Genomic DNA, 14304 nt, shown 5'->3' on the forward strand with positions numbered 1-14304 from the left:
TGGTAAAAAGGTTGTATAAGAAAATGAGATATTTAAATAAAACAAAAAAAAATAAATAAAAAAACATATATTTAAAAAACAGTAAAAAAACTAAAATGAAAGTTGTCATATATAACAATAAAAAGGTGGAATAAAAAAGAAAAAAAAAATAAGATATTTAAATTAAAAAAAAAAAAAAAAAAACTGAAAAGGAAACTAAAAAATAAAGAAAAATGAGAAAAACAGTAAAATGGTAAATAGTTTTTAAAGAACATTAAAATGGTAAATATTTTTTCCATCCACCCTGTTATGGTCAAAAACTCATCTTTTAAATAGAAAAGAGATCAATAACGAGACCATGTTCCATCTTTTCGAGACAAAAAGTTACAGTTTTTATCTCAATAAGCCCAATGCTCACAAAAGGCATCACAACAAAGAAGTTGAGTCCTTGAAGAGAGTTTTGTTATCACATATGAGTAGGGATGAGAATTTGGCCCGAAAACCCGAATCGAACCGAAAACCGAACCGGACCAAACCGAATTAGACCCGAATAAGCAATTCGATTCGGTTTTCGGGTATCTATATAAGACTTATTCGGTTTTCGGGTTATTCGGTTCGGGTTACCCGAATAAGGGCTTATTCGGTCCAAAAGGACCGAACCGAATATGAAAATTCACATTTTTTTCCTAACATGATTGCTTATTCAATCTTCTTTTCTATCGATCGTTACCCAAAAAAACCCACGTAATACACCAAAAAAATCAACACAATCGAATTCGATCATCCGTATTACACCAAATCAACGAGTCGAAGACATTACTCTTTGATCGATTGAGGTTTTCTCATCCTTGCGACATTACTCTTTGATCAACAGTTGCGGCTACTTCCCTTGCGACTTACGATAACCTGGACTCATTGATCGATCATCACCGGTTCAAAGTTCAAACTTCAAAGTCCATTCACGATAAGAAAAAAAAAAAGTCGACCCTTGCGTCTGGAAAAAATAATCGTCTCATCATCGTTGTTTTCTAGTTTCTACTATGATCAAACTCCATTCAAGTCATACAAAATACAATATTTATAATCACATTGTAAATGTTATTCGGTTTATTCGGGTTATTTGACTCCTTAATCATCTTCTACATGTTATTTGGGTTATTCGGGTCGGAACCGAACCGAACCGAATAATACCCGAACCGAACCGAACCCGTATTGCTTATTTGGTTCGGTTTTCGGTTCATACAATTACCCTTATTCGGTTTTCGGTTTATTCGGGTTCAGGTCGGTTCGGTTCGATTCCGACCCGAATAACATCCCTACATATGAGTTATGTCATAACCTAACAGCTTTCAAAGTTCAAACAATCCATAAAAATCACAAATTTAATAAATTCATACAAATAATTGACTTTAAAAAAATAATGTAACATTGGCTTAATTAATAAATTATAATCACATATTACAAAATCCTCTTTAATAAATGAAAGTTTTTTTTGCCACTTGTCAAATTCTCAACAGTTTTGCCACATGTAATTTTGTGGAAGTTTTAGAATTATTATTTTCCACTTGTCATTTTTTGGGAATTTCTATTTTTTTAAAATAAAATTTCATATAAGAAAAGAGAACCATTTTATTAATTTGATAATAAAGTCTCATAAATGTTTTAAAGAATATCTGATTTCTTTTATAAATGTTCCAAAAAATTACATTATGTTATATAAAAGTATTAGTTTATAAAATATTTAATGTTTAAATATTTATATTAAAATTTTATTTTAATACACACTTGTAATACACGGGTCTCACACCTAAGTAACATGTTAAAGTTCAAGCAATAAACGAAAATATTTTTGTAATCACATCAAATTATGGGTAAGAATTACAAATCAAAACGAATGTTAAAAAGTTTTGTCACATCTATGTTAAAAAGTGAAACCTGTTCATGAGTCGGCCCTTGGAGACAAAGAATTTTAGATTGGGGTGTAGTTTGCTTACTTGTTACGGCCCCATTTCTCACTGTCACCATCCGATTGACTATGCCGTACCGAAATGTTAGACTAAAACCCAATGCACCAATGAATCTCACAACTGAAATTCCGAGACCACCCATTCTAATAATTTGGTCAAGTCGCAAAAGATTCTCATCTTGTTCAAATTTATGAAAGGGAGATAAATATGCATAGAGGACTCCATGGCACAAAAGCGGATGCTGTTAGGGTTTGGAACCGCTAAACAGCATGGTTTGAGAGAGACAGAGGTTCTCAAAGAAAGTGTGATAGAGATCAGAGAACAAGTATTACATCTTTCACTCCTTCGGTTGCAAGTTGCGAACTGCGAAGGGACACGGGTCGACGGAGCAGCAGGGACGAAGAGATACAACCGGGGAAGAAAGAGATAAAAATTGACGGATAGAGATCGACCTTTTCGTTAATGGAGCTTCGTATATATTGTAAGCGAAGACCACTGTTAGAGTAAGAGAGACGACCACTTTCTCGGTTTGTTTTCTTTCTTCAGTTTTCTAACTCTAGAATGCAAGTGTGGGTCCAAAATCGATTCAGTGTTTCCCTGCAAAAAGTAGTGTTTGAGGGTATATTAGTAAATGGTAAGTTACTTTTTGAAATAAAATACATCTTTATTTTAAAAAAAAAAAAATTAAACCCTTATTCTTTTTTAATATGTACACATGAGGTATTTTGACCGGATTCTATAGGTTTTACTGATGTGAAAGCACACGTGGCACTAAAAACAACTGCATAACAATTAATTAGCTTAGTCACTCCTTATAAACGAATGTTAACATCCAAAATCAGGAGGAATCACGGTTTTGTCGTAGAAGAAGAAAGAAGATGTCGAGTGGCTCAAGAATCTCCACAGGTTCAAGCAATCACAGAGTAGATAAGGAAGTCCTCTGTGATTGTAAACTCCCTACAAGAATTCGTACCTCCAAGACCAAAGATAACCCTGGAAAGAACTTCCGAGTGTGCTCTAACTCATTGGTAAATACCTAAATTGATTTTATTTCTCAAATCGCATCAATTTTCTTCTTCTTACCTTCTATGTTGTTGATTTTATTACTACAGAAACTAGGGGAAAAGTGTAAAGTTTGGGAATGGATTGATGAAGAACTTGAGAATATGAAGCCCATTGCAGAAGATACTCTTTCAGATGTTGCAGATTATCTTATACAAGTTTTAGAAGATGTGGCATCTGTTAGAGAAGAAGTTAAACAGTTGAAGGTTATGGTTTGTGTACTGATTATGCTAGTCATTGTTAAGGTTATGTTTTCGGGTTGAAGATATGCTTTTGGAGGTTTTAGGGGATGTTGATGTAATAGACTTGTTGTGTAATTCTTCCTCCTGAATCCAATCAAACAAAGGTTCATGATGATGATCCACATACATTATCCAATCTCTTCTTTTCATTGATATCTTCAAGAAACTCGTTAAAATCGCAGTCATTCTGAATAACATGTAATCCCTAAGACAAACTCACTTCATGTGGACAGTAATACACATCTTTGCATCTTCCGTAAGTAAGCTTTTCAAGAAAGGAGATGAAATCAGGGAAGTTCATCTTGTTCACAACCGTGTATGGTATAGAGGCTTTTACTCCATCAAAATACATCAATGGGATAGGTGTGAACATCCCTTTATAGTGTACATCAACGATTGTATATGCATCTTCTGCCATTGTTGATGGTGACTGTGAGTCAAGAAATTTGAAGGATTATCGGCTGAGTGAATGGAGGAATGACTAATTAAATGAGCCCTAAGTCCCTAATTGTCATCAAAATATGGTGTAATTTAACAATATCCATGTAAGGTGACATGTAGATGCCTATTTCATTTCAAAAAAATAAAAGAAAATTCATATATGACCGGTATACCGGGTATAGCCGGTCAAAATGATTGCATAATTACAAAAAATCTGGTATAATGGTTTAATTTACAAAAAATAAATAAATAAATAAATAAATAAAATAAATAAGAACTAAATGTGTACATTTCAAAAAATATTTTACCTTATCAAGTCATTTTCCCTTTAATAAATTTTTGATGGGGCACGAAAACTTAGTTTTTGTGCAATGTAAATATAATCAAATTATAGAACCATACTTTAGTCCCTAATGAAAATGTTTAGCGAAGTGTCATCTAATCATATACTGACCTAATGTACTCTGAAGATATATGATAAACATCATGATATCATTAGAAGAAACGAACAAGATTAAAATGGGATAAGGTTTTCATGGTCAAAGCATGAATGATGTTAACATTCAAAAACTATTTCAAAAGAATCAATATAATATCAACTTTTTATTTGAAATTAAAGGAATAAAAACATGTTAATTGTTTTTTTAGGTTATTCGTTGTTAAAGTAGATTCATAGCCAATGTTGCCTTCTGAACTTAACTACTTTAAGAACCGGATCCCATTTGATTTTAAATAAATATACAAAAGCACAATACTATTTCTTATATTTAATCTTTTTTGTTTTATCTGGATATGTGCAATTACTCATTTACCCCTCATTCAGCCTTAGCAATAGCTGTACTGCTATCTTTTAAACCTGTTGCCAAATTGCTATACTAGGTAAATTTTCCAAATTACAATGCACTAATAAGAATATAATTTAAAAAACAAGTGCAATGTTATAGTAACAACAAATTAAAATACAATGCTACAATACAAAGTTTTAATTTAACTAGTGAACTCAGTAAAAAAAAAGTACATATAGAAGATTGTCTTTTAGCTCAGTCTGTTGCAGTAGCTCCAAGGTTAGATTTTGACTCCATATCTTCACTTGTCACCGGTTTATGCAACTGCAAAAAAAGATCATGCAAGAGTAAAAATAAACGTACCAAATTAACATCTAAACATCAAATTTAACAACATAAACTCATCATATTTATATTTGATAACTAGTTTGTTATAAATTCATCAATTTTAAGACAATACAAGAAACAACAGAAACAAAAGATTGTATTGCGCATTGGACTCAAAGGGATAAAAAATTGTAATTTTTTTCCCATATGGACTTGCTTTTAATTTCTTGTATGTGCAAAAGACATAAACGTCCTCGTAGTCTCCTCACATAGCCTGATCTAAGGATAAGGGCATTCGTGTCTTTTGCACAACACAGATCTATAGGGAGTCCATGTCCAACCTTTTTGGGTGAGAGACTAAAAATTATAACTTTTATCCGATTGAGCCCTAAAAAAAGAAGTTTCGTTCTTGAAAAGATTGATCTTTTTTTAATTGAAATGCAAAATTAAGTTTTTATAACTTATAAAATATGGTTTTTAGAAGATTCTTGACCAATATATGGAAAGGAAAAACTTACTGCTTTTGCAACATCAAGCCAATGAAAAGCACGCAAAAAAGCATCTTCTTTTGATGGACGATTATCGTGATTCCATAAAGTTATGTTTTCAAACTTTGCATTCATCTGCCAAGAAGTTGTCATCTCTGCATCACCATTAGAAGAAGTTTTTCTCTTCCCTGATGCTTTCTTTTTTCCTATGACAAATCCTGCAATATTTTTATGGTTAAAACAAGTTTGACGACGCCTAATTTCAAGAGACACAAAAGCTTTTAAATTTCCAGAAAAAGATTCTCGACGACTTATATAAATCATTGTAAGGCAAAGTTAAATTTCAAGAACATGACTGAATATAATCATTTAAAAAGGAAAGATAAGTAAGGATTTAGATCTGTACCTGAATAACCATCAGGAAGAGGAAAGGTTGTGCCTTGCAACTTTCTTCCCCTGAAGCAAGCCTCTTTCACATTAAGACCATCAACCTCGATCCCTTTCAGAATCGTAAACAAAATACAAATTCAAAACCTAATTTTGGAATCAATTTCGACACATAATCAATGAATGGGATGGATATAAAAGGTATTTACCGGTGGATTTGGGTTTGAAGTAGCTAGAAACAGGGGCTGGTCCGTCGTACTTGATGCAGCTAGGCAGCTGATGGATCTGATCGGTGAGATCGACGGCGACGCCGGCTAGATTGATGGTTCCGGTCTCCATAGACGCACTTCCGCCGCCCATTTGTGGTTGAAATGGAGTATTGGACCCTAAAATCCCCCTAAGGCTACAACCTTCCCGCCATTTTGCTTTCCCGAGTCCAAAACACGCGCGAACACTCAACACCCATACGCTGATAGGCAGTGCTTTATCTTTTCTAGATGTTTATTCGTGCTTTGTTAATAAACTATAACACTAATAAATAGGGGTGAGCAAAAACCCAACAGCAAACCGAAAAAACCGTATAAACAGAAACCGAATATGTTCGATGCGGTTTTTAGTTTTGCAAAAACCGTATAAACACGCGCGAACACTCGACGGTGCGGTTTTTAGTTTTGCAAAAACCACAAAAAAACCGAACCGCACCGAATATATATATATATATATATATATATATATATATATATATATATATATATATATATATATATATATATATAGTTAGATTATTGTGTTCTAACTATGTATTGTATACATGTAGGATTGATTTTGGATCAATCATTTTAGTTACTTTAAATAAGTAATTAATGCATATTACATGTTGAAGATATATTATGAGTATTAATTAAAGATTGAGCATTTAATAATTATTAATTATTTTCTTAAAATAACTAATAACCCGTTTGATAGTTACTGAATGAGAAAGTGCTGATTCAAAAATATCTGTCTGAGTAAGAAATTCTGACTGAGTAAGAAATCATGTTGTTTGATTGTACATCTAACTAAACGTGCTGACTGATACAAAATGACCATTTTACCCTGCGTTATTCATAATAATAATAATAATAATAATAATAATAATAATAATAATAATAATAATAAATCCACACCAAATAATATAACCAAACATCACAAGTTTACATCTCACAAAGCAATACCATCATCTTGAGTCTATAAAACATACTAGAAATACAAATAAATTCTGCCAAATTGATTTCTTGATTGAATATTGTGTCACTCATCTCAAAATCAAATCTCATATCTGTTTATAAGTTAAAACCACCATACTTGGCCTAAATGAGCTTATTATATCATTGAACCTGAGATAACAAGAATAACCCATCCACATATATCATACTTCAAATCACTGCTCTTTTGTGATTTCAAACCCTGCAATCAATGAAATACAATATGTTCATCAGTAAGTAGAATGACATTTTTACCCTCATATTATTGATTTGCAGACAGTAGATAATATGTATGTGTTCAGGTATGAATAACATCAGCAAAGGCATTAACAAAGGCATCTCTGTTAATCACTTGAACAAATATATGTATGTGTTCAGGAATGAATAACATCAACAAAGACACATTCAATATCATACCGTGAAGTGAACAACAAATTACTTGGAACAAATCATTTGAAAATTCAAAACTTTTATCTATTCTCAACAGCAAAATAACTTTGAACAGCAAAATAGATGCAAAAATCGAAACAACAACAATCGAAATAGCAAAAATCAAGAAGTAAAAATCGAAACTTTTAGAGAAATAATGGCAGAAATCGGAACTATTGATGCAGAAATCGATGCATGCTAGTCGATGATGGCAGAAATCGGAAGTATTTATGAGACGAGGAAAGATAAATCGATGCTTACCTGATCATAATCGGAACTATTGATGCAGAAATCGATGCTTGCTCGTTGGAGCTCGAACGGAGGGATAGACTTTCTGGCCTATAGTCGGACTGAGGAAGGGACATCAGCAATGGAGATACGACGAAGAGTTGTCGATATTGGCGGCCAATTTTCCTTGTTGGTATCTCTTTTAGGTCACGATGGGAAGAAATCAAATAGAGGGTATGAGTGTAATTTTTCCAGTCAGCTATATTACAAAGTCTGACCGAGAAAGTGATATGGGCCAGACATTCTGATTGAGAAAGCTTCTATCAAACACATCTTGTCTGACCGAATCAACCCAAATCACTGACTCGGTCCCAGTCAAAAAAAAAGGGCCCAAAATGATTGGTTTAGAATCAATCCTACATGCACACAAGTAGAAACATTTGAACCGATATATATATATATATATATATATATATATATATATATATATATATATATATATATATATATATATTAATTGATATTTGTAAGAACGAAGAACTCATAACAATTAAAATTTCTATAAATATAAATATCTCTCTTATAAGGTGATGATTGTATATTTGTAAGCATACATGTAGTGATATTTACAAGAACAAATAATGTTTGTTATATTTTTTAACATTTAATATTAAGAGTACTTAGTATCATTTTTTATGAATACATTAATTGATATTATCGTATGTACCTGTGAAACAAATATTATATTTAATTCGTATTATATTCGAGCATTAGAAACATGTTGGATGAGTGGTTATGTTATTTGATTTCAAACCAAGAGGTGGTGATATCAGTTCATCTCCAATATAACATTTGGGCTTTAATTTTGTCAGCCTTATAAGAGTATCCCTCATCGCTTTTGAAATAAAACCTTCACCATTCTCACATTTCATATAAGAGAGTCGACTCTATGGCTTTTAACCCACATCTTTGAGGAGTCGCACATTATTGGGGATGAAAATTTTGGCGCTCCTCATCTCTACATAAAGTTTCTCAAAAAGTGATTAACACTTCTTATCCGAGTCAAAGTAACTCATTGAGTTACCTAAGTTATAGTAAAAAGGCAAAACAAAAACCAAATAAAAAATGGACAAAAAACCGCAAAGAAAAAACCGAACCGCAAAAAACTGAAAAAAAATTGCAAAAACCGAACCGCATAAAAACCAAACGGTGCGGTTTCTAAACTTCAAAAAACCGAAGTTGCAGTTTTCGGTTCGGTTTTGGCCAAAAACCGCATCGAACCGCACCATGCTCCCCCCTAGCAATATGTTTATATTTTGGGAAATTAAGTGATCTAACACCTATAAATTAAGTATTTGAAAAAAATAGCTAACTTTTATAAAATTTAGAGAAAAAAATGTAAAAATGGTCCATGTGGTATGTATTTTTTCAACATTTAGTTTAAACTTTGATTTTTTTTTTGGTTTCATGGTCATTTTGGTCTAGTTTATATGTAGTTTTGGTCCCTCTAAAAATTAAAATGACTATTATACCCTTTTATTTTTATTTTTACATTTTTAATATTTGTTTTAATTATTTAATAACTAAAAATATAAGAAAGGGCCCACATAGCCTCTCTCTCGTATTGTGTATGGAGGAAGCCTCCATCGGAGGCAGCTTTTCCGGCCAAAGAGGAGGCAATAGCCCCTCCTCCTGTTGAGTAACACCACCCAAACACCCCTAGATCGCCGCTCCTCCACTCTCCCTTTCTTCTCTATTTTTCTGCCAAAAATACACTAGAGGTGTGGTGTTTTTTCGATGAACAACAAGAGGCATCAGCCTCTCCTTCCTCTATTTTCTGTTAATCGGAACAGCAACCAAGCACACCTGATTACCTGTTGTTCCTACTACTTTATTCCCTTCGGGTTGTTGCTGTCAGCGAACAGTCAATCTGAACCGCAACAACTTGTTTTACCCTTTTGTTGACTTCAATCAGACAACGAGTGCTCTAATTTATGGATTTTATCGGTCTATAGAAACCCTTCATCTCCACCACTTGTTCTGAAACTAATGAGATCTGGGTTTTCAGATATGAGAAGGAGAGGTTTCATCGAATTAAAGAAGGGGATTTGGAGGTATGGTTAAGGGAGATAGAGGTGGTTAGTGGCCTATGGTGGTAGCATGCAGACGATGATAGATGGCAAACAATGTTGATAGGAGACCTATGTCGACTTTTTCATCATCACCAATGTCCCTTCCTTCCACCAAAGCTATGATGCAGAACGAAGTCATTGTCGCTCTTTCCCCGATGTATGAACAGATCGGTGGCGTCTGGTGGTGGTGCTGGCAGATGGTGGTGGCAGTTGGGGTGTTCTTAAGTGTGTGTTTGTTTGTGTGTATGTGTGTGTATGAGAGTGTCACACCCCCGAACGAGACGGCGGAAACGTCTGGGGGTTGGGTGACTTCATTCTTGTAGTATCATCACAGTGAATATAAATGAAACATGACAAACACCATCATCATACATTCAAAATACAACCGTCATTGTTTACATCAAGTATTGTACTAAATATTACATGCCCAAATAGTTAATGTATGATGATACAAAATATTTCAATTTCCATATGTTCCTGTTGACCTTTCTGCTTAACGATTCCCTGAGAATAAAAGTTAATTTGAAAACGTCAACACATATAATGCTGGTGAGTTCATAAGCATGTTTGAGTAATATGCTATGTATTACTTTGTAAACACCAAAAAATCCGATATTTTATGAAAAACGATTTGAAATGTCTGTGTCCAATCTGGTATTAATGCATGTGTGTTAATGTATGAAGTGAATGATCCCAGACAATCCGATATTGTCTGTTTATAAAACGTTGTAGTCTAAATATCCTAAGACCGAGTACCGGTGCATGTATGTTACCGTGTTACCAACTATAAATGTATTTCGTAAATTTTATAGTGGAGTTAATTTCTCTATGTGAGTCGTTATAACCATACTTGATAATGATTGATCCGTCTGCCATGACGTTTTACAGATGTCGACTTGTTTAAGGTAAGGTTTGTCACCCTAGACTGGCTTAGTCTAACTGTAGCGAACACTCCAGGTGTGGGGTGTCACCCCCGTATAGATATATACACAAACTCCCGCTCTCCCTCCAGGAGACTCTGGTTATAACTACAAGCTACGGTTGTACACTCGATAGGTGTCAAACGAAGTGTCTCACAAGATCCTTAACGGAATTTACGTGAATATTGAATTGCATAGTGTGTATTGTTTCCGTGTATGTTTTAAGATTACAAAGTCAAACGAATATGTGCGTGAATGTATGAGGCCCAACAAGCATGTAAAAGGACAACTAAGGCCCATTAAGCATGTAATGTATATTCCAAACCCAATAAGCATGCAAAAGGACAACTAAGGCCTGCATATTCCAGGGCCAATAAGCATGCAAAAGGACAACTAAGGCCCATTAAGCATTTAATGTATATTCCAGACCCAATAAGCATGCAAAAAGACAACTAATGCCCATTAAGCATGTAATGTATATTCCAGGCCCAATAAGCATGCAAAAGGACAACTAAGGCCCACTAAGCATATAATATATATTATAGGCCCAATAAGCATGTAAAAGGACAACTAAGGCCCACTAAGCATATAATGTATATTCCAGGCCCAATAAAAGTGAGTTTAACGTATTTGATTTGTTTATTATTGTAATGTTCGTCCTTGTTCAATCGTTTTCCAAAATGACATAAAAAGGCCCACTTTTTTTAATATTGACATTTTTGGTCCATTAGACTAAAAATTTACAATTTAGGCATGTTTTTGGTAAAATTTACTTTTTAGGTCCCTTAAGACCAAAAGTTTACATTTAAGGCTAGTTTCAAATAAAATAACATTTTTAACCAACTTTTGTCAAAAATATCATTTTCGGCCCAGGTGTATAAAGTTTTACATTTTCGGCCCAAAACCATAGGATTTATCCTTTTTGGCCCAAGTTTGATAAAATTATCATTTTCAGCCCTTATAACCGAAAAATAACATTTTTGGCTCAACTTTGTTTAAAATGACACTAAAGCCCACAAAAGTCCAAAAGTTTACAATTTTAGCCCATAAACCGTGAAAGCCCAATATGAGGCCCATTTGTGAAAATTTACACTTTTAGCCCTTTTAAAATCATAAATACCATAAAGATCCATATTTATTCAACATAAATCCTTTTTGGTCCCTTTAAAACTATGAGTTATATAATAACTTCACTTTATGATTATTTTGTCATTTTGGGCCCTCTTATGCGATTTTTTTAGTTTTAAATCAACCTTGAAATGTTTTAAACCTTTTCTTTTCATAATAAGTTGTATCGGGTGTTATGTTCTACAAATATCATCATATTTTAGCATATTTTCGAGTTTATGAGGTTTATAACACATAATCACAACATATATCATGAAAAACACACATAATCATGCATATACACATAGATCTACACAAAACAACTTGTATTCTCCCCCAAAACATAGTAAAAACCAAAAATAAGGGGTATGAACTCACATTGGTTTGATGGGTTCGGTTTTTGGATGAAGAATGAGAGAGATTTCGGCCCTAGCAAGCTTTCTTGAGTAGATATTGAGCTTATGAGGTTTCTAAGGAACATAGATCATGAAATGGAGTGTAAGAGAAGTGAGTTTATTCATAAACATGTAGTTCAACATCTTGATGAGAAGTAACTTAACAAGAATGGATGGATTTGTTGAATTATTCTTGGATTCCCACACTAACACTCACGAATTTGGAGAGGAAAATGGAAGGATTTCTTGAGAGTTCTAGAGAGGATTTCTAGTGAGTTGAGAATGGAAATATGAAGGTGGTGATGGGGTTAGTGTGGCCGAGAGATAGAAGAAGAAGAAAGAAGAGAGTGAAGTGGTTATTGCATGGAGGATTAGGGACTAATTCTAGATATTCGTGGTGTAATTAGCTTAGAAATCCAACAAAGAAAAGCGAGGTGTCAAAGTTTTGTTCAATTGTGTTTTTCTATATATAAGTATATATAACCGAAAATGGAGTAAAGAGGAAAAGAAAAGAATTATTTGGGCCACTATTGAATATATTCGAAATTTATAGGATCTAATATGGAAATTTTTGGCCTATTGGGCCTATACAAGGGTTTACGGCCCAATAAAGCCCAAGAAACCAAGTAAGACATTTTAGGCCCAATATAGCTCAAATGCTATTGTTTGATGAATGTAGGTCCAATTAGAGCCCAAATAGGGTTCCTTGGCCCAAAATAACCAAATTGAGAGTTTACTGGCCCCTTAGGCCCAATAAGAGGATCCTGGTCCATTCTGAGTTTGAACCGGGACATTAGGGTTACAAACCCACAGTTGAGTATATGAGATGTATTGAATTAGGTTATGAACTTCACAAGTGGGTTTCGATTCAAATAGTTGTTTTTGGAATGAGCATTAGTACATAACATCAACTTAGATTACAAGTTACACAAGAGTTGAGTACATGAAGACAAAATTTTCTAGCCAAAAATGCTAGTTGTGACAGAGAGAGAGAGAGAGAGAGAGAGAGAGAGAGATAAAGAAAGAAAGAAGTAGGGTTAAGAGGGGTGGGTCCCCTCTTATTAAATATGAAATTAGATTTTAAAAAAATGAAACAAAAACAGAAAATAAATACCCAAGTGTATTAAAGTAATTTTAATTTATTGAGGAACCATTCCTACATACAAATTATGCCAAAAGGACCATGAAACCAAAATATAAGTCTGTATAAGCAAGAAAAACATATTTCGGACATATGTCCATACTAGAGTTGGTGGTGGTTATTAAGATTCTAGTACTAAATCTAGCATATGTACGTTCTGGACAGGAAAAACATATTTCGGACATAACTTTGGAATGCAGGGTCATCCCCAACAGTTGTTTTGTACAGATAAATTTAGGTTATTTTTCCTTGTTCTTTGTTACCCCATAAACATCATATACATTTGTCTTTGTTTCGGATACTAAAAAAATAAGTCCGTATAAGGATTTTCTTCGTTTATCAGTTTCTAGTGGAGGACACTGGTAGGGAATTGAGGGGTCTATGTAGTATATTATTGCAGACTACACATGTTTTGGTGTGGATATAAGCAGTCATATCAACTTCAGTGGGTTGATTATGTTAGTTGCTTCCAAGTCCAGGTTAAACACTAATCAAATATATCTATATTTTCAATGTCTTTGATCAAATAGAGTTATATAGCTTCTTGACGTTAGTGATGTCAAATATTTTCTTAGTCTTCTTAGTAGTATGCATCCTAAACATTACAATTATTTCTTGTTAATAATGTTATATAAAATGGTAATCAATGATTTCCCGAAGAAAATCGTTATGGTGGCAATGAGTCTTCTGGTGTTCGAAGTAACCAAATTTGCAATTTACTACATATGACATTGAATCATGGTCCTTCTTAAAATGAGCATGTAAATGGGGATGATTATAGGCATAAATGTTGGGGTGCAAAGCTCTACATGTGATAATGACTTAAAGGTTTCACCCCTTTTATGACATGTATGGAATTAAAGCCTTATGACTTATGGGTTGAGCTTCCCTATATGTACTAGTTAGTATTCATTATAGCTGGAGAGAACTCCCATTCTATATAGATGAGAAGATTAGTTTGAGAAAGAGTATTCTAGGAGCAAGCACATGCTACTACAAATTTTGTTCTACTCCATTTTATCTATACAAT

General features: G+C 33.6%; 1 protein-coding gene and 2 long non-coding RNA genes across 4 annotated transcripts; 1 reads left to right on the forward strand and 2 right to left on the reverse strand.

Moving 5' to 3' along the window:
* Positions 1 to 678: 678 nt before the first annotated feature.
* On the reverse strand, positions 679 to 2088 carry LOC145052724 (uncharacterized). The gene is made up of 2 exons (XR_013684157.1): positions 1974 to 2088; positions 679 to 973 (listed from the first exon to the last, which is right to left on the reverse strand). It is a non-coding gene; the product is annotated as an uncharacterized LOC145052724 (long non-coding RNA).
* A 256-nt stretch (positions 2089 to 2344) lies between these two features.
* Positions 2345 to 3365, forward strand: LOC145052723 (uncharacterized). 2 transcript variants are annotated; one of them, XR_013684156.1, is made up of 3 exons: positions 2345 to 2473; positions 2789 to 2974; positions 3059 to 3365. It is a non-coding gene; the product is annotated as an uncharacterized LOC145052723 (long non-coding RNA). The 2 variants fall into 2 exon arrangements; XR_013684155.1 differs by lacking the exon at positions 2345 to 2473 and adding an exon at positions 2501 to 2580.
* A 1210-nt stretch (positions 3366 to 4575) lies between these two features.
* On the reverse strand, positions 4576 to 6153 carry LOC145052725 (ribonuclease H2 subunit C-like protein). The gene is made up of 4 exons (XM_079000588.1): positions 5888 to 6153; positions 5698 to 5790; positions 5322 to 5509; positions 4576 to 4800 (listed from the first exon to the last, which is right to left on the reverse strand). Exons 1-4 carry the CDS (start codon positions 6036 to 6038, stop codon positions 4732 to 4734), a joined length of 501 nt encoding a protein of 166 aa, XP_078856714.1. The 5' UTR covers positions 6039 to 6153; the 3' UTR covers positions 4576 to 4731.
* Between the last annotated feature and the right edge of the window lie 8151 nt (positions 6154 to 14304).

Source organism: Lactuca serriola, chromosome 5 (genome assembly GCF_051521515.1).
Source record: "Lactuca serriola cultivar US96UC23 chromosome 5, Lser_US96UC23_V15, whole genome shotgun sequence".
In the NCBI taxonomy this organism is placed as follows: domain Eukaryota; kingdom Viridiplantae; phylum Streptophyta; class Magnoliopsida; order Asterales; family Asteraceae; genus Lactuca; species Lactuca serriola.